This window comes from Phascolarctos cinereus, unplaced genomic scaffold (genome assembly GCF_003287225.1).
Source record: "Phascolarctos cinereus isolate Bilbo 61053 unplaced genomic scaffold, phaCin_HiC Scaffold_726;HRSCAF=1367, whole genome shotgun sequence".
Lineage (NCBI taxonomy): Eukaryota > Metazoa > Chordata > Mammalia > Diprotodontia > Phascolarctidae > Phascolarctos > Phascolarctos cinereus.
This window is the reverse complement of record NW_027556098.1, coordinates 223171131-223195564: the sequence shown is the minus strand read 5'-3', so window position 1 is coordinate 223195564 and position 24434 is coordinate 223171131. Positions and strand designations below refer to the sequence as shown.

General features: G+C 35.8%; 1 protein-coding gene across 1 annotated transcript in view; it reads right to left on the bottom strand.

The window, feature by feature from the left end:
- The window catches only part of LOC110211526 (sodium channel protein type 9 subunit alpha-like), a 49516-nt gene that overhangs the window by 7211 nt on the left and 17871 nt on the right, over positions 1 to 24434 (bottom strand). Inside the window, exons 7-12 of the mRNA XM_078146160.1 lie at positions 19662 to 19766; positions 18636 to 18917; positions 15679 to 15732; positions 13556 to 13694; positions 8851 to 8972; positions 4025 to 4295 (exon numbers count right to left, since the gene is read on the bottom strand). Coding sequence (XP_078002286.1) covers positions 4025 to 4295; positions 8851 to 8972; positions 13556 to 13694; positions 15679 to 15732; positions 18636 to 18917; positions 19662 to 19766 — 973 coding nt within the window. The remainder of the gene's footprint in view (positions 1 to 4024; positions 4296 to 8850; positions 8973 to 13555; positions 13695 to 15678; positions 15733 to 18635; positions 18918 to 19661; positions 19767 to 24434) is intronic.

The window sequence follows — 24434 nt, the reverse complement described above, 5'->3', positions numbered from 1 at the left end:
TCTATCTATCTACCTATCTATCTATCTACATACATATAATTTTTCCCTCCAACTACCCTAATACTGACAAAGGTCTCACAAGTTACAAATATCATCTTTCCATGCAGGAATGTAAAAAGTTTAACCTTAATAAGTCTCTTATGATTTCTCTTTCCTGTTTACTTCTTCATGTTTCACTTGAGTCTTGTATTTGAAAGTCGGATTTTCTATTCAGCTGGTCTTTTCATCAAGAATGCTTGAAAGTCCTCCATTTCACTGAATATCCATTTTTTCTCCTGAAGGATTATACTAAGTTTTACTGGGTAGGTGATTCTTGGCTGTAATCCTATCTCCTTTGCCCTGCAGAATATTATATTTCATGCCCTCTGGTCCCTTAATGTAGAAGCTGCTAAATCTTGTGCTATCCTTATTGTGTTTCCACAATACTTGAATTGTTTCTTTCTGGCTGCTTACAATATTTTCTCTTTGACCTGGGAACTCTGGAATTTGGTTACAATATTCCTAGGAGTTTTCCTTTGGGGATATCTTTCAGGAGGTGATTGGTGGATTATTTCAATTTCTATTTTGCCCACTGGTTCTAAAATGTCAGGGTGGTTTTCCTTGATAATTTCTTGAAAGATGATGTCTACGTTCTTTTTTTTGATCATGGCTTTGAGATAGTCCAATAATTTTTAAGTTCTCTCTCCTGGATCTATTTTCCAGGTCAATTGTTTTTCCAATGAGATATTTCACATTCTCTTCTATTTTTTCATTCTTTTGGATTTATTTTACAGTGTCTTGATTTCTCATAACTTCATTAGCTTCCAATTGCTCCATTCTAATTTTTAAGGAAGTATTTTCTTCAGTAAGATTTTGGACTTCCTTTTCCATTTGGCCAATTTTGCTTTTTAGGGCATTCTTTTTCTCATTGACTTTTTGGACCCCTTTTGCCATTTGGGTTAGTCTATTTTTTTAAGGTGTTATTTTCTTCAGAATCTTTTTGAGTCTCCTTTAGCAAGCTGTTGACTTGTTTTTCATGATTTTCTTACATCACCGTCATTTTTCTTCCCAGTTTTTCCTCTACTTCTCTTACTTGTTTCTCAAAATCCTTTTTGAGGTCTTCTATGGCCTGGGACCAATTAATATTTTGCTTGGATGCTTTGGATGTAGGAGCTTTGACTTTGTTGTCTTCTTCTGGTTGTATGTTTTGATATTCTTTGTTACCAGAGAAAGATTCTATGGTCTGGCTTTTTTGCACCTTTGTTTGCTCATGATCTCAGCCAATTACTTGAGTTTTAAACTCTTTCTTAAGGTAGGGGTATGCTTCCAGTGTGGAGAATGTACTGTCTCAAGCTTTAGGGGTTTTGTGCAGCTGTTTTCAGAGATACTTCTAGGGACCTGTAAATTTTCAGTTTTTCCAAGGTGGTATGATCAAGGGCGAGGTGTTTACTCCTTTCCTGGCCTGTGCTCTGGTCAATGAGTGACTACAAACAATCTTTTCTGTTTTGGAACTGTGAGGAGGATTTCTTCTTCACCACCACTACAAGCTCCACCATGCCAGTGCTCCTCCTCACCCCAGGATTGCCACCCAGAACTGTGACACAGGTGCAAGCATAGGTAAAGCAAGAGATTCCTGCCTCAGCATTGGCAAAGAGATCCCTGCAATCCCCTCTCTGATCAGCCATTTGATTCCCCCTCAGTCTGTGGCCTGAAAGCTTTGGAAGCAGCTGCTGCCTGGAGGCTGCACATGGAAACTGGGGCTAGGATCAAGCTTCTCTCTCACTGTGGTCACAGACTTTTCTTACTGACCTGCCAAGGTGTCTTTGGCATTTATGGGTTGAGAAGTATAGAAACCACCACAGTTGCCCATGATTCAGTACTCTGAGGGTTGCTCTGGGTTTGCTAAGGCCTGCCTTGCCTGTGCGCCCATGCTGAACTGCGCTCCTCTTGTTGCCTGGTGAAGTATACCTTTCTGATCAATCATCCAGGCTGTCTTGACATGGAAATTTGTTTCACTCCGTCTTTTTGTGGGTTATGCTGCTTTAGAATTGTTTAGAGCCATTTTTTTTTACAGATATTTGCAGGGGTTTGGGGGACAGCTCAAGTAAGTCAAAGCTTTTATTCCACCATCTTGCTCCCCTCCCATTTACACTCTTCTTACATTTTAACCCCTGCCCTTCCCCAGTGTGCTCTGTGATCCAGTGACACTATCCTTGTAGCTGTTTCTCAAAGAAGACAGCTCTCTACTCCAGCCATTTTCACTTTCTGTCTTCCATGTTTGGAAAGTTCCTCTTCCTCATCTTCATCTACTGGCCTCCCTGGATTCCTTCAAGTCTCAATAAAAAAAAACCTTTTATAAGAAGCTTGTCCCAATCTCTATTATTTCCAGTGCTTTCTCTCTGCTGATTATTTCCAAGTTATTCCCTTATATACTTTGTTTTCATATATGTACTTCAATACTGTCTTAGTCATCAGACTGAGAGACTTTGAAATCAAGTGACTGTTATTGCCTTTCTTTGTGTCCCTAGAGTTTACCACAGTGCCTATCACATACTAGGTGCTTAAAAATGTTTATTGACTGAATGAATTATTCTATTCAACATCAAGTACCAGGGTAAAATTCAGTAGCTAAGTTCTAAAACAGAGTATCCTGGACATGGAGACTCACAAATAGAGAATTATAAATGTGAACATTGAAAGGGACATCAGAGATCCTATAGGATGGTCTGAATCTAAAGAAGAATCTTCAGTATTCAACTGTATTCATAACACATTTATTAAGCTCATTGTTTGGAATAGAAATAAAAAAAACTAATCATTAAAAAGTGGTCATCAGTCTTTATTTGAAGATATCCAGTGAAGGGGAGTCCACTACCTTCTAAGTAGCTCATTCCACTTTGGGATGGCTCTAATTATGAGCTCTAATTACCCTTGCAACGTCCTTTCATAGTTACTGGTTCTATTGTCCTGAACTAAGTAGAATGTTTTAATTTCTCTCCTACATGACATCCTTGCAACTACTTGAGGATCACCTCTCTAAGTCTTCTCTTTTTTAAGATAAACATCCCCAATTCTTCCTCCAGTCAATCCTTATATGTCATTATCTCTTGGAGCTTTGCCCTGTTGCACACCCACTTATTAACATGATTGCCTATATCTTTCATGAACTTTGGTACCCAGAACTGAACACAGTACTCCAGATGTGATCTTACCAAGGTAAAGTATAGTAAGACTGTCTTATATCTATATCTCATACACATACACACACACTTTATTTTCAGGGATCTCTCTAGTTTTTGTTTGTTATATCACACTCTTGTTTCATATTGAACTTGTAGTCCACTAAACCCTTGTGTTTTTTTATCATGGATTATTATTTATGTTTCATTTGTGAGGTAAGTTCATTGGAATTCAAGCATCAATCTTTACATTTCTCTCTATTCAATTTCACCTTATTGTATTTGGTCCACCCCACTTACTCATACAGTTGGATGAGAAGTAATAGAACCCTGTCATCCCTGTGTTTGAAATTCCTCAGGTAACTGTTCTCACTCAAGCCTCATTCCTGTAATTCATACAGCAATTATGCTGCAAGAATTTACTTCAATCATGCTAAGTGAATACAAACTTAAGTTTTGGTTCTGATACTAGACTAAAAGGATTAGAATTTAAGAATACCTCAAAGGATCAAGCTCATAATTTGAGGCAGTTCACTTTTTTAATTATAAAGGAAACAAAATAGAGACAGGATGAATTATTTTTAAAAAAATTCAAATATAATTGTAACAACTTTTTGGTGTCAGTTGATGCACCTGGTCTTTCTATAATTAATTACCTGCCTTCAAAGGAGGCAAGAAATATTTAAGAATAACCATGGCTCTGCTACCAGCATGGAGACTGATATGTCTGCTTATGTGACAAATTTTTTTAAAATCTTCTCTCTTCAAAACTGTTGATAATATTTTGAAAAGGTTCAAGAATCTTAAGTCTTTCTGTCTGATTTAAGATCAGTCTAAATTGACACCTGATAAGTAAACTTCCTTACCCATAATGGAGAGATGGACTACCACAAAATCAAAGATGTTCCAGCCTATGGTAAAGTAGTATTGGCGGAGGCCGATGAGTTTCAGTATACATTCTCCCGCAAAGAGGCCAATGAATACCAGGTTGATCTGGTACAAAATGTTGCTTGTATAGGCACTTTGGGTATCTGTTTCCACCATCATGGTCACCATGTTAAGACAGATGAATACTATAATGATGATCTCAAAGGCATCTTTGGTGACTAGGTCAAATACATATCCCTGGAATTTGTTCTGTAACAATGGAGTGAATATTAAAATGTAATTAAAATCACTGGACTCACATAACTCATTTAATTAAAATATAATTGCATCAAATTGATCAAATTCAACAAATTTTAGACTCTCACTACAGTAAGGCATGTGAGAAATATTTTTTTTGCCGAGTGTATCATTATAGTGTCTGCAATACTGATGGATCTTCAACTGGTAGTAGTATCAAATGATTTATCTCTTTTTCTATCTCCAATTTCTTCATCAAGTTGTTAATGATCTATAAACATACACCCAAATGCACTATTGAGCCTATTGAAAGAAGCCTTTAATATCTTTTTCTTAATGTTTCAGAATGTAAACAATACTACACTAATTTTCTTACTTTGCAAATTTTGCCTTCTTTACATTAGGGTTATTAAACAAAATCATTTGTATCAAAATGTACTCTCTCTACCAATCCTCATATGTGATTTCACTCACTGATTCCTTAATGTATCTGCTACTCAGCCATAATTGTATATATAAACAGAAATAACATAATGTTTTGTATAACAATATTTTTCAAGATTCATTTAAAAATATTGAGCTTCCCTAGCACTTCAATATCACATTAATTATTTAATAAAATCAGCAATCAAAATGCTCCTACTAGGGTTCAATGCATTCTATTAGGTGCTGGGAGTGAGGTTGGAAACTTACAAATGTGAATCTCTAAGATAAGAGAACATACTTAAACATCCGTAGCAAGCTCACCCCACATTACTCTAATGCCACAAATTTTCTGGGGAAATTATAGTAAACTAATGGAGGTATAATATTGAGAATGTCTATCAGGTCTGTCTTCTGATAGAAAGATAGAAGAAAAATAAGGAAATAAATCCAAGGTAAGTGAAGAGAGATTAAGAGAGTGCCTAACTGCCCTCAATATTAATTCATTTTTTCCTGACTGAACCACATTTCCACATAATTAGGTGGCACAGTGGATACAGCACTGGCCCTGGAATCAGAAAGACCTGAGTTTAAATCTGGCCTGACATCCTTACTAGCTTTGTTAGCCTGGCAAGTAATTTAAGCTATGTTTGCCTCAGTTTCCTTATATGTGAAATGGGGATAATAACAACACCTATATCTTGGAGTTGTGAGCATCAAATGAAATAATAATTGTAAAGCACTTAGCACTATCTGGCACATAGTGTGATATAAATGTTAGCTATCATTCATTATAATTAAAAATTTAGCATGATTTCTGACTATCGACAATCTTTGTAAAATGGAGAACAGAAAACAGAAATGAATGACATGGACTATTGTTAGACTCACAAATCATATTTAAAAAAAAAGGGGAGAAGATTCTTTAAAATACAGGTGAGTAAATTGCTAGGCATAAACTCTAAGATGAAAGACGAGAAGAAAGCTACCACATAAGGCAAAATAGTCATAACAGCACTTTTTTGTGTTAATGCAAAATTAAAAATAAAATATATTACTAGCTAGGTAATGGTTGAACTAAACTTAATGGTTATGAATGTAATGAAATATCCCTGAGATGTGAGAAATGATGAACATAAGAAAACTTGGAAAGTCTTAAATGAAATGATACCATATGAAGTGTGTAGAACCAGGAAATCAATATATAAAATGGCTAAAATATAACTTTTTTTGTTTGCTTGTTTTAAGGCAAGATTCATTGAATGGGTACAAAAGGACTATATCCAGATATGACTAATATGAAAACAAAAGCCAACAATAAAGCTTAATACAAAATAGGCTGGCAAACTTGAATTTGAATCCTAGAAGAATTTCAGAATGCATCATTAAATATATGCTTTATGAAGGGAAACATGGACTACTAAACCATCATGGGATCCTTATGAACAAGTCAAGCAACCACAATGTAATGCTATTCTTTTAACACAATTATTAGACTGTGAAGCCGGAAAATATTTACATATAGTTTACATGGATTTCACCAAGTCATTTGTTTTTCAGGTTCTGCTTACTTCACTTGGCATTGCTCACAATATCTTTGTGGAGAAAACATAGATATGGGACCTTTACTTCTATCTTGACTGTGAACCCTCAAGACGAAGTTATGTCAGGTTCAAAGTACTCTGTGGGTACACATTGATTCAAAAATGATATCTTACCATCCCCCTACTGATATGGTTTTTTTTTTCACTACTCAACCAGAGAGTAGGGTAACTTCAAAGCAAATAATTTAATGTAATAGCATAGTAAGAAAAGTAGCAATAAAACATTTCTTCTATAAACGTGTGACAAATAACCCTACAAGTAAATATACATATGATCAGTTGGAAGACCACACACAAAGTAAATAAAAACAGGAAGCTACAAAAATGGGAAACACTTCTGGGCGAGAGATATGTGCAGAAAAGCAAACATGAAGAGACCACGTAGTAGAAAGGTATTCAAGCAAAGAGGCACTTCATGTCTCCTGTGTGGTGGGACTATCAATTTTTTCTATTGCTATTCACTTGCTGTCCTTGTGGATCCACTCTTTGTTTGGCTTGTGTACTACAGAATCTCTATCAATTATGAGACTACTGGTCAGGATTGCCCTCTTTTTTGTGTTTGCTTCCATGCATACTTTATAGGACACACGTTTGTATGCAATGAAGGGACTGTACTTAATGATATATAAGGTCCCTTACAAATATAAAATAATAGGATGCAAGTAACTCAAGAAATATTTATTGAATTAATTATTAAACTAGGAAAAATTTATAGCATATGTATTTAGTAAGGGCCTTGTTTCTTAAATATATAGGGAACTGAGCCAAAAGTATGAAAATAAGAGTCATTCCCCAAATTGATAAATGGTCAAAGGATATGAATAGGCAGTTTTCTGAAAAAGAAATCCAAGCTATCAATGGTCATATAAAAATGCTCTAATTCACTAATAATTTGAGAAATTCAAATTAAAACAACTAAAAAAATCATACTTATCAGACTAGGTAATATAACAAAAAAAGAAAGTGACAAATGCTAGACAGAATATGAAAATAGGTATATTCATGCACTAATGGTGGAGTTGTAAACTGATCTGACCACTCTAGAAAACAATTTGGAATTATACCCAGAGTATTATAAAACTGTGCATACTCTCTGATAAAGCAATACCACTAATTAGGTTTATGTCCTAAAGAGATCAAGGAAAAATAAAAGAATCTATTTGTGCAAAAATATTTATAACAACTCTTTTTGTTGTGGCAAAGAATTGGAAATTGATGGAATACCCATTAATTGGGGAATGACTGAACAAGTTGTGGTATATGATTGTGATGTAATACTATTATGCTAGAAGGAAAAAAAAAATGAACACGATGGTTTTAGAAAAACCTGGGAAGATTCATATGAACTCTTGGTAAGTGAAGTGAGCAGAACCAGGAGAACATTGTACCTAGCAGCAGCAAATATTGTAATGATGAACATCTGTGAAAGACTTAGCTACTTGGATCAATATAATGATCTGAGACAATTCCGAAGGACTTAGGATGAAAAATGCTCTCTATCTCCAGAAAGTGAACTGATGAACTCTGAGTGCAGACTGATGCACATTATTTTTCACTTTATTTTATTGCTTTTTTTTTTTGCAACATAGCTAATATGGAGACATGTTTTATATGACATGTATAATGGATATCATATTGCTTGACTTTTTAATGGATGGGAGAAGGGCTGGAGTGAGGAAAGAGTAAAATTTGGAACTGAAATTTTTTTAAAAAATGAATGTTAAAAAGAAAGTATGTGTTAACAGATCACTCTATTGCTTTACTCACTATCTTTATGATTTCCTAGACCAAAACTTTCTACTTTGGCTATCACTCCCCAACTTGAATTGTCTCACCCATTGGAACGTAAGCTTCTTGAATGCTAACACTCACTTTTATATTTGTATTCTTAGTTCTCAGCATAGCCCCTGCCACATAGTAAGTGTTTAATAAATGCTTTTCATCTGAAAAAAAAAGGTATTGTATGCAGTATACTGTTCATGTTCCTTTAGAGGTCATAGTCTTAGCTAAAGTCTTATAATGATACCTCATTGGTCTATGGAGGTGATCTTTTACTGTCAGAGGATATACTTATGTGGCACAAGCTCCATTAGGTCCTATTAAGTTGAAAAGCTTTAAATGAAGGCCCACTCATGGACTGGGAAACCAGGACCAATCTTGCTGAAAGGCTCATTACAGGAATATTTGATTTTTGGTGCTGATTTTTTTTTCTAGCCATAGTAATGCAGGAAACTCATGACTTGAAGGATTTAAAGAGTTGAATCAAACACTGGTAGAGGAGGCACACACTTAAATTACTGAACAGCATGAGTGACTACAATTTCTATACTACACAAAAGGACAGCAGAGCTGGGATAAGTCCTAAAATATAAATTATTAATATGATACTATTATGATAGATTGGTCAAAAATGAAAGAAGAGAGATTGGCATAGTCTAAAACTTATCAGCTTGTCTTTTGAAAAAAAAAAACAAGGTTTTTGAGGATGTAATAAAAATAATCTTCTGAAAATCTGGAGAAGAGGTAGTTATTTTGCTTACCCTTGGCCGAGGTATTGGATTTTGGGGTTTCTTATGCCCCAACTTTTTCATCAAATTGTAGTATTTCTTCTGATTCTCTGTCATGAAAATACCTATGCCACCAATGTAAAAAATAAAGAATACTATTAAAATCATATTTCTTCTCTCCATTTCTCCCAATCAAATAATACTCATTTTTGGAGCCATGATAGTAGAGAATTTGGTTCCTTTAAAATGAACCTCACCCCTACAGCACTAAATAAAAACCTGTCTTAAAGAATTTATGTATTTTCATGTAGCTCTGTGTATATATAAGGATGTACATACATAAAATGGCCAGACTGCATATCTCAGGAATGATAGATGGCTTCATTGCCTGGTGGTGAGTTAATCTAGGTGTTTATTCAGCCATATTCTTTACTTTCTGTTCACTATTGTTGCCTTTCTGAGCATTCTGCTTTTTTGTTTAGTTGTTTTTATCTGTGTCTAATTCTTATGATTCTATTTGGGGAATTCTTTGTGAAGATACAGCACTGGTTTGCCATTTCCTTCTCCATTTCATTTGACAGATGAAGAAACTGAGGTAAATAGGATTAAGTGATTTGCCCAGGGTCACACAGCTAGTAAGTGTCTGAGCCCAGATTTGATCTAACGAAGATGAGTCTTCCTATCTCTAGGCCTGGTGCTTTATGAATTGTGCCACCTAGCTGCTTTATACATATACATAGATGTATATAATAGCTAGCTTTTATGGAGTGCTTTTAAGTTGTCTGCACTTTACAAATATCATCTCATCTTATGCCTGAAACAACCCAAGGAGTGTCACTGTTATCTTCACTTCACAGATGAGGAACTTGAGGGAGACAGATGATAAGTAAATTGCCCTGAGTCACACAACTAGTATTTGTTTGAGACCAGATTTGAACACAGATCTCCTCAATCTCTAACCCTCTATCCAATGCACCATCTAGGTGCCTCGATGCATATATATTATCTGTGAATGTGTCATATTCCATTTTCTGAACATACAGTAAACTCCACAAGAATAGAGACTATGCCTTAACTAAAATTTATATCTCTACTAGCACAGTACCTAGCCCATAGACAAAGTTTAACAATAATTGCTTTATCCATTTCTCTTAGCACCTAGAGCAGTGCTCTGAATGCATTAAGTACCTAATAAATTTATGTTGAATTCAGTTGATTAAAGCACAGCTCTAAGAGTTAAAAATCTAAAATCTAATGATTTATTGGGGTTCCAGGCAATTGTAAAAACATCTCTACTCTCAATACCTACTTGTTCTCAGAGCCCTTGTAACTGGCTTTTTGCTCAAAAGAATTAACAAAATATTCTTGCAAAGTACATCAATGATTTTTATAATCAAATAACACTTTCTCAGACTTCACTATCCTCAAAATCTCAATTAGATTTTATACTCTTGATTACCCCCACCAGATTCTTAAAACTTGGTTATTGTGGTTTCTGCTCCTTGATCTGCCGAGAAGGAAGAGGGCAGAAGTAGGGATGGTGACTTGGAGTGGGATGAAAAAGCTTGAGATAGTTGATATAGTATGTATAATGGCTGATCATTACAGAAAATAAATCTGGAAGCTGTTCAGTTATGGAGACAAAGGAGGAATAAGCTTGGTTGTAGCAAGAAGAAATTGGAAGTAAGGACTGGTAAAAGGAGGACAACATGGTATAGTGGAAGGATCATTGCAGGTCAGGACACCTGTAGTTCAGCTTGTTCTAAGTTACCAACTATTGACTTTGTGAACCAGTTTGTTTATATGCGAAATAAGAGTTGGAGTCAATTATCTTCAGTGTCCTTTCAGTTCTAAAATTCTACAAGTCTATGAGATAAGAATAACAACTACTCTGAGTCTAAAGTTGGCAACTCATAACTCCACAGATGTTACTGGCCATATCTGAATTGAGACATATGTGTACACAATATAAACACATAAATTTCACATCTATATTATGTGTATGTATATAGATAGATAGATAAAGATACATGATAAGAAGTAATATTATTTCATACCATCCTCTCCCCTCCCCAATCTTAGATTTAAATTCCCTGCTAACTTTTTCTTTTGTTCCATACTTCCTGTCTGAAAGCCAATGTCCTTGGTAGGGAAAACAGAAGGCAAACACAAATCAAATCTCTCAACAATCTCTCTAAAGTCTGATAACCTAGTCTTATCTACCCATAACAGTAGTCCCAGAACTTTTTGAGCATTCTTTGGAAACATATATACATATGCCTTAATCCAATAGTCTGGATATAGCCAGTAGTCTATGAGTTGGTGACTAATATCAACCCAATATTTTATAAGAGTAGATTTCAAATAACACAGGAAAAATATAGCCGAATCCCACAACATCTAATTTTACAAGGGAAGTCATGATTTGCTTTCAAGGATAAAATCATTCCAAAGAGACAGGAAAATTATATGTGATGAGAATAGGGTTACATACAGAAATTGTTATGAATGTCCAATGAACACACTAACTAATTTGGATTTTAAAGACACGTATGGAGGATGAAGGCAAATGGAAGTAGGAGTGGATGAATAATTGTAAATGGTATTGAGAAAGTAATATCAGGAATAATAAAGCTCAATATGTCCAAAGCTTCTTATGGATATAAACAACAAAATAAAATTATTAGCTGTTCTGAGGAGAAGAGAATGATTAAAAAAAAGTCTAAGACTACACCTAATGATAGAAAAGACTAGGTTATTAGACCATAGAGAGATAGCAGAACTATTATGTATTTTGCTCCTGTTTTCTTTACCAAGGATGTTGATCTTCAGAGAGGAAATATACAACAAAGGGGAAAATGTTAACAGGAAATTCAGATCCGAGATTGGAGGAATGTGGTAAGAGATAATCAACTAATTACCTTCAGTGTGTACATGTCACCAAAACTGGATAAACTGCATCCCAGAATATGGGGAGACTTTGTGAATGGGATTGTTGAGGTGGTATTAGTAGACTTTTGAGAAATCACAAAGGGAAAGTTGTCATTGCACTGCAAACAGGAAAATGTTTTCCCGATTTTTAAAAAGAAGAAGTAAAATAAATTTTTCTAAGTCCCCCTCATGTATCTTTTCTCTTCTTTCAAGCTCAGTTCAGGTATAAGCTATTCTATGAATTTTCCCCTGCTTTTCACTCTCACATCCCAAACTACTTACCTGTTATTTCCAGCTGGATAGCCTGTATCTCCAATTCACAATGTTCTAAACGCAGTTCATTATGTTCTCTAACCTTCAAATCTATGCCCCACTTCTAAAAATTCCCTACTACTACTGGGGAATCACCATTCTTCTCATATTTCAGGTCTAAAACTTCAGCATCATTCTACCATACTCATAACTCACCCCACATACCCAATTTGCTGCCAAACATTTTGTCTGTATTCATAATATTTTTTGCATACATATTCTCTTCTGCATTCACAGAGCCACTTGCCTTGTTAAGGTCTTTACCTTCTCTTGCCTAGATTGTTGCCATGGCCTTCTACTTATCTTCCCTTCCCTGACATTCCCTCACTCTAATTTATACTTCACAGACTCATCAAAGCAAGTTTCCTCTAACACTCATCTGATTGTGTCACCTCCTTGTTCAATAAATTCCAGTGGCTCCCTTTTGTCTATATGCCAAATCATGGAAAGCTCTTCAAAACCTGTCCCCTTCCTATCTTTCCAGTGTTTTTTAAATTGGCAGCTGTAGCAGAGGACAGAGTACCAGGCACGCAATCAGGAAGAACTAAGATGAAATCTGGCCTCAGACACTTACCATCTAGGTTACCCTGACCAAATCACTAAACTTTGTTTGTCCTAGCTTCCTCAACTGTAAAATGGGAATAGTAATAGCATTTACGTCTCAGGGTGGTTGTGAGGTTCAAATGAGATAGTATTTGTAAAGGTACTTTGGGCAGTACCTTGCCCATAGTAGGTGTTATATAAAAATGCTTATTCCCTTTCCTTCCCCTTTATGCACTTTAATCCCTTCCTTGCATAGTACAGTTTAGCCATGCTGGCCTCCTCCTTGTTCTGTACACACAACACACCATCTCCCATCTCCAAACCTTTATACTCCTTCCTCACTTTTGCCTCTTGGAATCTCTAGTTTCCCTCAAGGCTAAGTTCAAACACTACCTTCTCCATGAAAGTCTTATTAGGGTCCTTCCTGGCTGCTAGTATACCATCTCATAATTCCCTTGTGTCCATTTTATTTATTTTATGTACATACTTATATCTCCAAATGTTATCTCTGCCATTAAAATTTAAGGTCTTTGAGGTTAGGGATTATTAAATTTTTGTCTTTTTATCCTCAGAGCTTGTCACAGTGTCTAGCACAAAGGAAAGATTTAATAATTGCTTGTTGGTTGATGGATGGATTGGTTTTCCTAGCTGAAAATGTTCTCTCTCTACTCAAATCTTCCCAGAGCACTTTGTTTAGAACTCTCCTTAGCTCCAAGTCTACTCCAGATTATGGTTATCCATGTAAATGTTGCTTCTGCTACCACCCACCACACACTCTTCTGCCAGTTCCCTTATATAAGCTTCCTGGAGCAGAAATGTGTGTGCATATGTGGGGGTGTAGGGGTGAGGGTGGGGTTTCCCTAATATCTAATACTACACCTTAGTACAGAATAGTTTCTTAACAAAAGTTTATAGAATACAACTGTATTGAATAATCAAAGATTTGGAATACTTATCTTTATTTGTTGTTTGAAATGATTAATGACAACACTAATGAAGAAGACCAAGGGGAAGAATAACCCAAAGATAATAAAGGTGACAAAGTAAAGATACACGTAGAAATTGTTCCCATACTGAGGCTGACTTTCTACCTACACAAAGGAAAAAAAACAGCAAATGTTAGCAATATATCAGTATTGATTGAGGACTTCAATTTAATACAATAACTCTTAGCAAGAAGTGTGAGCAATTTTTTTTGTATTATCTAGGGGCCACCATTTTGCTTTGATTTTGTTTTAAAAGTTTATTACTTAGACTTAAATTACATCATTTTTTGTTTATGTCAATCAACAAATAAACCCATAGTGTGGGAACCAAAGATATTCTGAAATATGAAAATGAAAGTCTACAGGTTTTGCAAATTATATTAGCTCCACCTGTAAGGAGAAAGAACTGCTATACAATTCAGAGAACAGATAAACATTTGAAACATGGCTACAGTTCTCATTATTCTTGTGAAACAAATTCTACTTATTTAACTGATTCATTGTCCTTGGCAGCTTTTCATTTAATTGGAAGAATTATTTTTGAGAGCCTTAGAAACTGAGTTAAAGATGCCCCTCATAGAGGCAGCAGAGCACATAGTAGAAGAAAGTGAAATCCACATCCAGAGAATGAACTATGGAGTCTGAATGCAGATGGAAGCATACTATTTGCTTTCCTTTTCCTTTGTTGTTTTGCTTTATTGCTTCATTCTCGTGGTTCCTCCCATTATTTCTAATTGTTCTTTAGATGATGACAAATAGGAAAATATGCTTAATATGAACATATAAGTAGAGCCTATATCAGATTGCATGCCATCTTGGGGTGGGGAGAGAAGTGTGGGAGGGAGAAAAAAATTTAAAACTCAAAATCTTAGGGAAGTGAATGTTGAAAACTAAAAATAAATAAATTAATTATCCAAAAAAAATCTACCATCATTTTAGATGTGCCTTGTACAAGCTTAGAGAATTGATTGTTAGGACCATAGCCAACCCAACTGCTAACGTCAGGCACACTGAGAGCAAGAAGTAATAGCTGCTATGCTGATAGTAATAGGGAAACAGAAAAAAACTTTTTTTTAAAGGATCGGTATATTTTCTCAAACTTAAAAGTTTGAGTCTGGGTCCATTTAGCCTATGACATTCATAATGATAGCTCTGATATATATAAAAAGAAGAAAGTGAAGTGGACTTGGAGTTAGGAGATGATGGCTTGAATCTTGACTCTGACAAAGACTTGCTCGGTGACCATGGACAAGTGATCTAATCTCTCAAAGGCTTAGTTTCCTTATCTTCAAAGTAGAGATAATACTTACACTACCCTCCCTTGAAGGGTCAATATGGACAAAAGCGTGTTGAACACATTAAAGCATTAGATGATCGCGAGCTATTATTGTTTTTCCTCTGGGCAAGGTTTATCCTCTCTGGGTAACACTGTTGACTCTCCACAGGACTTTTTCTACCATGTTATAGAAACCTGTTCACCTTTGAAGCTTGCTCTACCTCTGAACTACTCACAGTGGAAGTAACTTTTGCTCCTGTGACCCCTTTCTCTGCCAGAACCTCCACTTGAAGGAGGAGGCTAAGGCCAATCTCATCATCATTTCTCTTCAGGCTGCACTGTTGACACATCATTACAGGACTTCATCTACAACCATGCTCCCTCACTAGGTATTCTCAATTTCCCCTATTACAATTTCCTTTTAGGTGTTGTCTTCCCTATTAGAATAGAAATTTCTTGAGGATTTCTTTCTGTTTGTATCTGTATCCCTAGTATTTAGCACAGTGCCTGGCACATAGTAAGCACATAATAAATACTTGTTAACTCATTGATTATGTGGGTGGTGGTGGTGGCAGCATACTGTAGTGGTAAGAGCATTTATTTTTTTTTAATCCAAAAATCTGGGTTTGTGCTCTAACTCTTCTCTAACTGTGTAACCCTGAGCAAATAATTTCCCTTCTTGCACTTTAGTTTCTGTAAGATGATGATGATAATACCTGTACTACATATCTCACAAGGACAGGTTTTGTGAACAGTTTAGCTAACTTTAAATATGAATAGTTATTAGTAGGTGATTCATGGTCCTATACTTACATCAACTGCATCAACAGCGGCATTCATGACATTCAACCATCCTTGAAAGGTGGCCTGCAAATATTACATTTATTAAATTTTGCTTCTAGAGGTGACAGTTAAGAACAAGAGTGATGTTATTAGCTGTGTGACCCTGGGCAAGTCACTTAAACCCAATTGCCTCACCAAAAAGCAAAAAACAAGCAAACAAACAAAAGAACAAGAGTGATGTCGAGCTTAGTGTAGGACAGATTAAAGGTCTTGGTTGCGTAATCATTGATGAGTAAATCTTGTCATATTTCAAAATATTGTTTTTACTTAACATATACATTTAGTTTTAATCTATTATTTTTTTTCTTCAAAATGTCACATTTGGCTAGCAAACTAATGCTAAACTTAGGACTGTACTAGGACTTTTGGGACATTCTGTATATTAGAATTAAACTCCTCATCCTATTTTTGGTTAACAACTGCTATCTAAATACTATAATCTGACAATTACCAAGTATGTGACTGTGGGTAAATCAGTTCACTTCTTGGAGCTCCAGTTTTCTCATCTGTAAAATGGATATTTTAGGTTCTACCTCTCTGACAGTTTTGTGTACGAAAATCTCTAGAAGTATTAAAGCAATAGACGCATATGCTATCCTCCTCCTCCTTCTCCTCCTCCCCTTCATCATCATTCTCAGCTAGCAAATTAGTTTTATTAGTAAGAGTGGAAAACAATGAATACCAGACACAACTTAACTGATAATTCATAAAAGAGACTAAAGACATCTACTCCAACTGCATCACCAGGACTAATCTTACACAAAGGTGGTAAGCAGTATGAATTTAGAATATTTTAGGAAAAAAAGACAACAAGGAGTAGGACATAGAGAGCCATCTTTGGAAGTAGGAAGAACTGGGTTCAAGTCCTGCCTTTAGCTCATACTGGCTGCTGACCCTGGGCAAGCCACTTAGCATACTAATGCTCCATTCAACAGCAGAGGAGGTGCTGACCTGAATTGGTAGAGGGAGTTTCCTCACCCAGTAGTTCCCTATGCCAGTGAAATCAAGGGTCCTGTCCTTTAACTTTCTTTTGGGGAAAAAGAAACCACCAACCATCGACAATAAACTTATAATGCCTCAGCCATCCACTTTGCTGATTTCTGAAATCCCACAACTACAACTTCATTATATTGCCTTTAAAAAAATCCAACAGGATACTCTGTGTCCTCTAAAAGCCATATTTATTTAAATATATTTCTAGCTACCTATGTATTTGGAAAAATTCAACATAATTGGTTTTCTTTGTAGTGCTATATATTTCATTGCATGTATTTAGAAACATTAATCCAAGAATAGGTCCACAGGCTTCACCTGTGAGATTAGGTTAAGAACCCTTAGAATTAGGGCATGTGTTTAGTCTCACTACATTGTCCATTAACTATGCCACTGCATAGAAGCTTGAGTCTTCTTTCAATATTTAGGATATTTCTATATAAATAAACTAGAAAAAAAGTTGGTTAAATAAAAATTGTAAGAGAATTATGGCATTTCAGATGCCCTGTATTATTCCTACTCTCTCGAATACTCTAATTCCATCTCTCTCTTCTACAACACAAGGGATAAAAAAAAAATATGGTGTGGCTGGTTAATTTGATGGAGTCAGTCCATGGTTTGACATACACAGCCTCCTGCTCTCATTGTGCTAGATGACAAAGACATTGTACCCTTTCTCACTTTCAATCCCTACTCCAGCCCCTAATTCCTGCTTGAGACAGTCCTAAAATCCCAAAGATATTAAGAAGGACATTCCATTCACAAATCGCAATAAAAGGGATATGCTCCTGTAAGGTATATAGGAGACAGCTTTTGTATCAACTTGTTATAACTGTTCCTCACATGAAATGTTTTAAGACCCCTCATTCTTCACTGAATGAATTCTTATTTGTCAATATCCTTCTTAGAATATGACATTCATAGCTCAACACAATATTCTGACGGTATCCTGAAGAGCCAGTCAGGACCAGCCATAAGCCTTGAAAATGGCATTACCAATAACACAGCCTAAGACTGCATGAACTTTTGTCTTAACATTTATGTCACACTTTTGGTTAATTTTCAGGTTGCAGTCAATCAACTCCTAGGTCTTTTATATATGGGCTATTGTTATTCAAGATCTTCCTCCATGTAGTTGGGTAATTTATTGTTCTAATCTACATCTAAAAGGACTTCACATTTGTTATTTTAAAATTTCACCCTCTTGGTTTTGTCTCATAAGATTCTGACCTAGTGGTATTTTTGAATGTTGAATTTTTGAAATTTTTTTGAGTTTTTAAATTTAAAAAAAATAAATAAATTTTTGAATGTTGCCTTTATAAATATACCTTCTACATGTTCATTCAAGTAATCAATCAAATAAAAGTAGTATAATAGAGCAGTTTGGAGTAGTGTATAGAAACCTGAACCCAAGAAGGCTTGGGTTCATCTTATATCTGATACATATTGGCTTGTGTAAGTCTATCAGCCTCTCAGTACCCCAGACAACTCTCTAAGGCTTTAAATAATAGAGGAGTTGCTCATTTGCACTGATGGAAGACATTTCCTCATAAAGACTGATGAAAGAGGTTTGGACAAAAAAAAATAGGTGGAACTCTCCTTCCCCCACCCCCACTCTACCCACTCAAATACTTCTAGAATGGTTCCATTAAAAAAAAAACACCAACCTTAGATATGTCCATTCAATTAGGTGTGACTTCACCAAACTACACCATCATCTACTCTTTTCCCACAGTATTCTCAAGACCTCATGAAATGTTTTGTCAAATATACTAACATTTTTATATTTGTTTGTAAACTTATAAGTAAACATTGAACAAATATAATCTTGATTTTTATTCCTCCATACATTTTTGGAAAAGTGTGTGTGTGTGTGTGTGGTGTGTGTATGTGTGTGTGTAAGCATAGGCACTGTAGAAATAAAAGCCACTTACTAATTGAAGGAGAGAAAGATAACCTTTTCCAACATTGTCAAAATTTACTTTTCCATTCTTCCACTTCACATTTCCACCACTTTCAATAAGCATGTTACACTGAGAAAAATTGGCAACAATAGTTCTAGAAAGTCTTTCACCAGTTGTGGTATTAACACATTCGAAGAACTTGCCAGCAAACAAGTTAACTCCCATTAGGCTAAAAAATAGCCAACACATAAGGCAGACCAGAAATGCCTTTAGGATGGATGGAACTGCTTTTAAAAAAATATACAAAACCACCTAGCAAAAAAAAAAAAGAAATAATAGGTGACCATATATATATAATAAAAAATATTAACCAACTCTACCATTTAATTAACAAAACTAATACTATCCCAAGAATCATATTATATAAGAATTAGGAAAGCCAAATTCATATTCATACATACATATATGTATGCATATATATATATGTATATATGTGTGTGTGTGTGTGTGTCTATAAAACCTTTTAATATTTGATATCTCTATTAAAACAGCATAACTCAGTGGATAGAGAACCAGGCTGGAAGGCAGGAAGTTTCATTTCCTATCTCTGACATATAATGACTATGTGACCCTGAGCAAGTCACTGAACCTCCTAGTGTTCTAAGTAAACCCCTAAGACAGAATTGCAGAGGAGGTACCAAGCAGCTCTAGTAGAGTAAATTTCCTCACCACCAAGTGTTCTATACCAATAAAATGACAGTCTCAATAGAAAAAAAATAAAAAGTGAATATAAAAAGTAGAATTTCTTCTGAAATTTTCAGATATCTGTCTTTTCTATACCAAATATTTGTATGTTATCAGATATAAAGATAGGAAATCTAGGTGACAAAAACTGATTTTAAGAGTCTGCATGAGTTTATGCAATGGAGAGGGAATCTATTTGTTTTGAGATAACAGAAGGATATAATTCAGCATTTCTAGAAAGTCTTACCTTCTACACAGTTTATATTACCTTGTATACATGGATAGATTATTGTAGACAATTATGTTTCTTACCCTTGCTTCTTCATATATAGATAAAATTCTTAGCATCCGAAGAGATTTCAGAGCAGCAAGTTCTGAGTATCCTAGATAACTGGCTACCAAACTAACCAAAGAGAGCTGTGTGGAAACAAAGATAAATATTTCACAATTATCTTGTCAAACCCCTCCATAAAATAAAAAAATACAAGTATTAAAGGATGTTAAAAAATAATCAGATTACATCAAGAAATAATGCAAGAGAATAACAGCTTATTTGAAAGTCTTTTTCTAACACATTTGAGAGAAGACACATTGATAATAATGAGGAGAAAGAACGATACCAAGAAATATAGTTTGTTGGCCTAAGCAGACCCAATAGAAGTATTTTTTTACATTTATTCTGATTAACATTTACAGCTACACAACTTAAGGGCTTCACATTGATGGTAACAATGATGTTTCCATTCTTGCAATGAGTACTTTGTTATTTTTTTAATGAGAATCAGTTTTATTTTTAAATATTGATAGCACAAACAACTTAGTGGTACTTATCAAGTGACTGGCAGATGGGCTCTGGTAAATCTTTATGTTTTCCAAATGTAGTACCTAAGGATCCTGAACATGAAGTACTTAATGTTTATTAAGGTCACATTTTTCATGATAAGCAGAAACACTAAGCTACTCCAGTGTTCTAGATTGAAATACCCTCCTTTCATCGCATACCCCCTCCCCTTAACAAAAGGTCCTAAACACGGTGTTAACAATCATTTCATTCAAGCAGAGGTTACATTTGTATTCTCGTTTCCAAAACATGGGGTGTGGTTACAGAATGTTGGCGTTCTGTGTATTCCGAAAGGTAGTTCAGCCTTTGACTTTGTTAGGTGGAAGTTGCTGGCTTTTTTCCCCCTAGTCACATCAAAGCTTTCACAAGGACCACACTTCTAAGAGACAAACGCAAAAAACGGTGTGACCCAGACACCCTAATGTTAAGAGGGAAAGAGGAACACACTGCCAAGTAACATGCAAGTAAAGGCAATACAAAGATCCTAGTCAGTGCTCAAAGGGAAAAAAAGGTTAAGGAGCAATAAGTTCATGTAAATGAAATTATTACAGAAAGTTGATATGTGATCCTGCCAGATTCAAATTAAATGATTTTTTTTAAATAAAAAGAATGTTTGCAAGCTGGAAGTCAGGTCAGCCTATTCATTCAGGGTAGCAGATGTTGTCTTAAACCAGCTTTTCTCTCTCTTATCTTGTCCCAATGTGAGAAGAGCCACAATATAATTGTGTAACAATGATTATTGGGCAGATTCCTGCGCATTCACTGAAAAGAAATCTCACAAATATAATAAAATAAGGAAGAGATTCTTCACCATCTACCCCCCCCCAAAAAAAAGAGCAGATTTTTAAAGTAGAATTTGGACAGATTGAAAAGTTGTGGAATTAAATAATAGATCTAAGGAATAATTTCACCTCTGGGGTGATCTACTGCTCACAGTTCAGACCCGGCTATCTTTAGTGTAAGAGAAAGTAACTTCTTCATGATTCGATGTATAACAAATAGTATTATGGTACACTTACACTAGGCAGCTAGGTGATTCAGCGGTTAGAGTGCCAGGTTTAGAGTTAGAAAGACTCCTCTTTCCTGAGATAAAGTGTATCCTCAGGCACTTACTAGCTGTGAGATGCTGGCCAAATCACTACCCTGTTTGCCTCAGTTTTCTCATCTGTAAAATGAGTTGGAAAAGGAAATGGCAAACCATTCTAGTATCTTTGCCAAGAAAACTCCAAATGGGGTCACAAAGAGTTGGACACAACTGAGCAATAACACCTTTAAATTTTGTGATCTTTAATTATCTTGCCACCAGTTAAGTTTACCCCAGCTTGGGCTTCCAGTGTTCTGTGGCAGCAGTCTGCATGAGAGTTGCATCGATGAAAAGAATGAGATGGATGTTTAACAGTAGGCCTCAGGCAACCACCTCTGTGGTAACTTTTAACCCCTTTGGGGAAGGACTAAAAGAAAGTACATCTATGATTTTCCAAGTGTCCAGTACATCACACACCACCAAGTCATCAATCACTAACCTAGCAGTCTTTTCACCTGTAAACCTGATAACCCCATTATTAGTCACACTAGGCAGCTAGGTGGTGCACTGGATAGAGTACTGAGTCTGAAGTCAGAAGACTCATCTTCCCTAATTCAAATCTGGCATCAGACACTTAGTAGCTGTGTGATCCTGGGCAAGTCATTTAACCCTGTTTGCCCCAGTTTCTTCATCTGTAAATGAGCTGGAGAAGGAAATGGCAAACCACTCCAGTATGTTTGCCAAGATAACTCCAAATGGGGTCATGAAGAGTTGGACATGAATGAACAACAAATCTAGAATCTCACTAAAAACTGTGATAGTGCAGTTTTAGTATAATATTAAAACACTGTTTTTTGCCTAACAACATGAACAACCAAAACAACACACACACATGCACACACACACACACGTGTTTAAATGTTATACGATCAGATGGTGAAAAAGAACTAGTGATTCTGACAAGTCCATTTTAATGGTTCCCTTTGTTTGACTTTTTCTGCTCTTCATTCTATCTCTGTTTCTCCCTCTTGCCATCTTCTTTGTGTCTTGCTTAGAAAATTGGGGACTCTCAGCCACTGGTGACGCAAGATTCACCCTGCTCCTTCTCCTGCTTATAAATATTCTGAGGTCCACATATGGTAGGAGCATTAGTAGGCTAATTCATTTTCTGAGAATGAATGGGCACTGGATGATGGGAAAGGCAGGGCATTCTGTCCTCTGAAGTTGTACTCCTCTGCTTAGGCTTCTTCATCTTCTATACAATTTATTGTTAAGAACTTTAACAGGCCATCTTATTCAGCTTTGATTCTTTCTTCTACTCTCTGCAGTGATGTTTCTGCCATTAACTATTTCAAGTTGATGTGAATTTGAATTATCTAGCCCATGATCACCAAATAATATCGAAGAGAAGCAAGTTGCCTCACTGAACCAAAATGAAGTAAATCTTCTATCAAATGAAAAAAAGTCTACTTCCAAAACCTGGAAATCAACCCACAGAGAAAAAGGGTCCTACACCTCTGCATCCATTTCTATCAACTCCTATTTGACTTCAAAAAAAGGCCTCAAATGAATTTTCAAAGAAGCCAAATGAAAATGAGTCCTTTCTACCAACAACTTCCCTGAAGACATCAGCTGTTTTCTGGAATGTGAATCCATATTCAAATGGATTAGCAAAATGATTTCCACCTCCACTTTTGCTATTTAATCTTTCCTTTCTTTGTTGTTGTAGTTGCTGTTTAAGCCTCTGATAACTCCTCATATGCCCCAATTACTTGCTTGAATTTCCTTCTTTATTTTCAGTATTTTTATTTGGGTACCACATAAGTGCCAATTTTTATGCCTTTTTAATACCCTCAGGTATGGCATAATCCACTTAATCCATTGTGTTTTAACAGTTTGTTGGAACAAGTCCTTTGCAGGAAGCACCAGACATTCAAGCAAATACTTTAGCCTGGCCGGTGCCAAGTAGTGTTGGCAGCTAGTGATAGGGGAAGAAGGAGAGGCTGAGCAATGAGGCCCCCAAGTCCCCTTTAGGCTCTGAAAATTCTGGTGGTATTGAGGGTGGTGGCAGTGGTAGAGACAGAGGTAATTCCTCTTAACAAACACTTTAAAATGAATCACAGCTGTTGTTAGATATATAATCATGAAGCAAAGCTAAAATAGTCCTAAAATATGCACCCAATAAAAGTCTAAACAAGATATATTATATTTATCACCCACAATAAGAAAACCTATTTACTGAGTACCAACTATGTGACAGTCACTTTGGTAGACTCTGAGAATACAAAGATCTGGTTCTGGTCTTTAATGAGCTCAAAACCTAATTGAATAGAGAGACACAGAACATACATAATAGCCTAAATGATAAGAGGAATAGCACGTGAATGCATCAAATGAATTGTATAGCTAAATGTCATAGTGCTCAGTGCAGAGAGAGAACTCTGAGGTCTGGAAAGAGAATGGAAGGCTTCTAGAAAGAAGTGGGACTCACACAGGGTCTTAAAAGACAAGTAGGACTTTGATAGACTAGTAAAGAAAGTGATTTCTAGCAGAAAGAATTAGGTAAATAAAAGCAAGGGGCAGAAATGTGTGGAGTTTTGGGACAACAATGGATAGACCAGTTTGATGGGAGAATGGAATTAATAATAGTTAAGTCTGGAGAAGTCAGAATAAAGCAGCTTGGGGAGGGGCCTGAATGAAAAGTTAAAGAGTATGGACACTTCTTGTAGGCATGGCAGCACTGAAGATTTTTGTGTTGGGGAATTACATATGCAAGGTAACACATTAGGGAAGATTGCTTTGTCAAGGATAATGAGTGGGGTGAGACTGGATGCAGAAGGACTAGTTACAAAGGTAATTCAACAATTCAGGCATTAGGTGAAGACAATCTAGCTTAAGGGAATGATAGTGAGAATAGAAAGGAAAGGAATGATACAATAGACAGAAAGTTTGTATTTGGAGTCAAGGACATACTCAAGGCATGAGACAGAGATCAGATGATTTCTGGAGCAAAAACCTGAAGGGTGTAGAAGGCTATAAGATTGATAGCACGTATTAGATTAGCATAGGATAAGTAGATGGAGTAAATTCCCAAAGTAAATCCCAGCCTCATGATTTAGGATTTTCTCAGGATTTGATAAATAAGGCATGTCTCTAGCTATCTACAAATGGTTAAAGGTGAAGTTCTTAACATTCTAGAGTCTCCAGCTATGTGTCATCT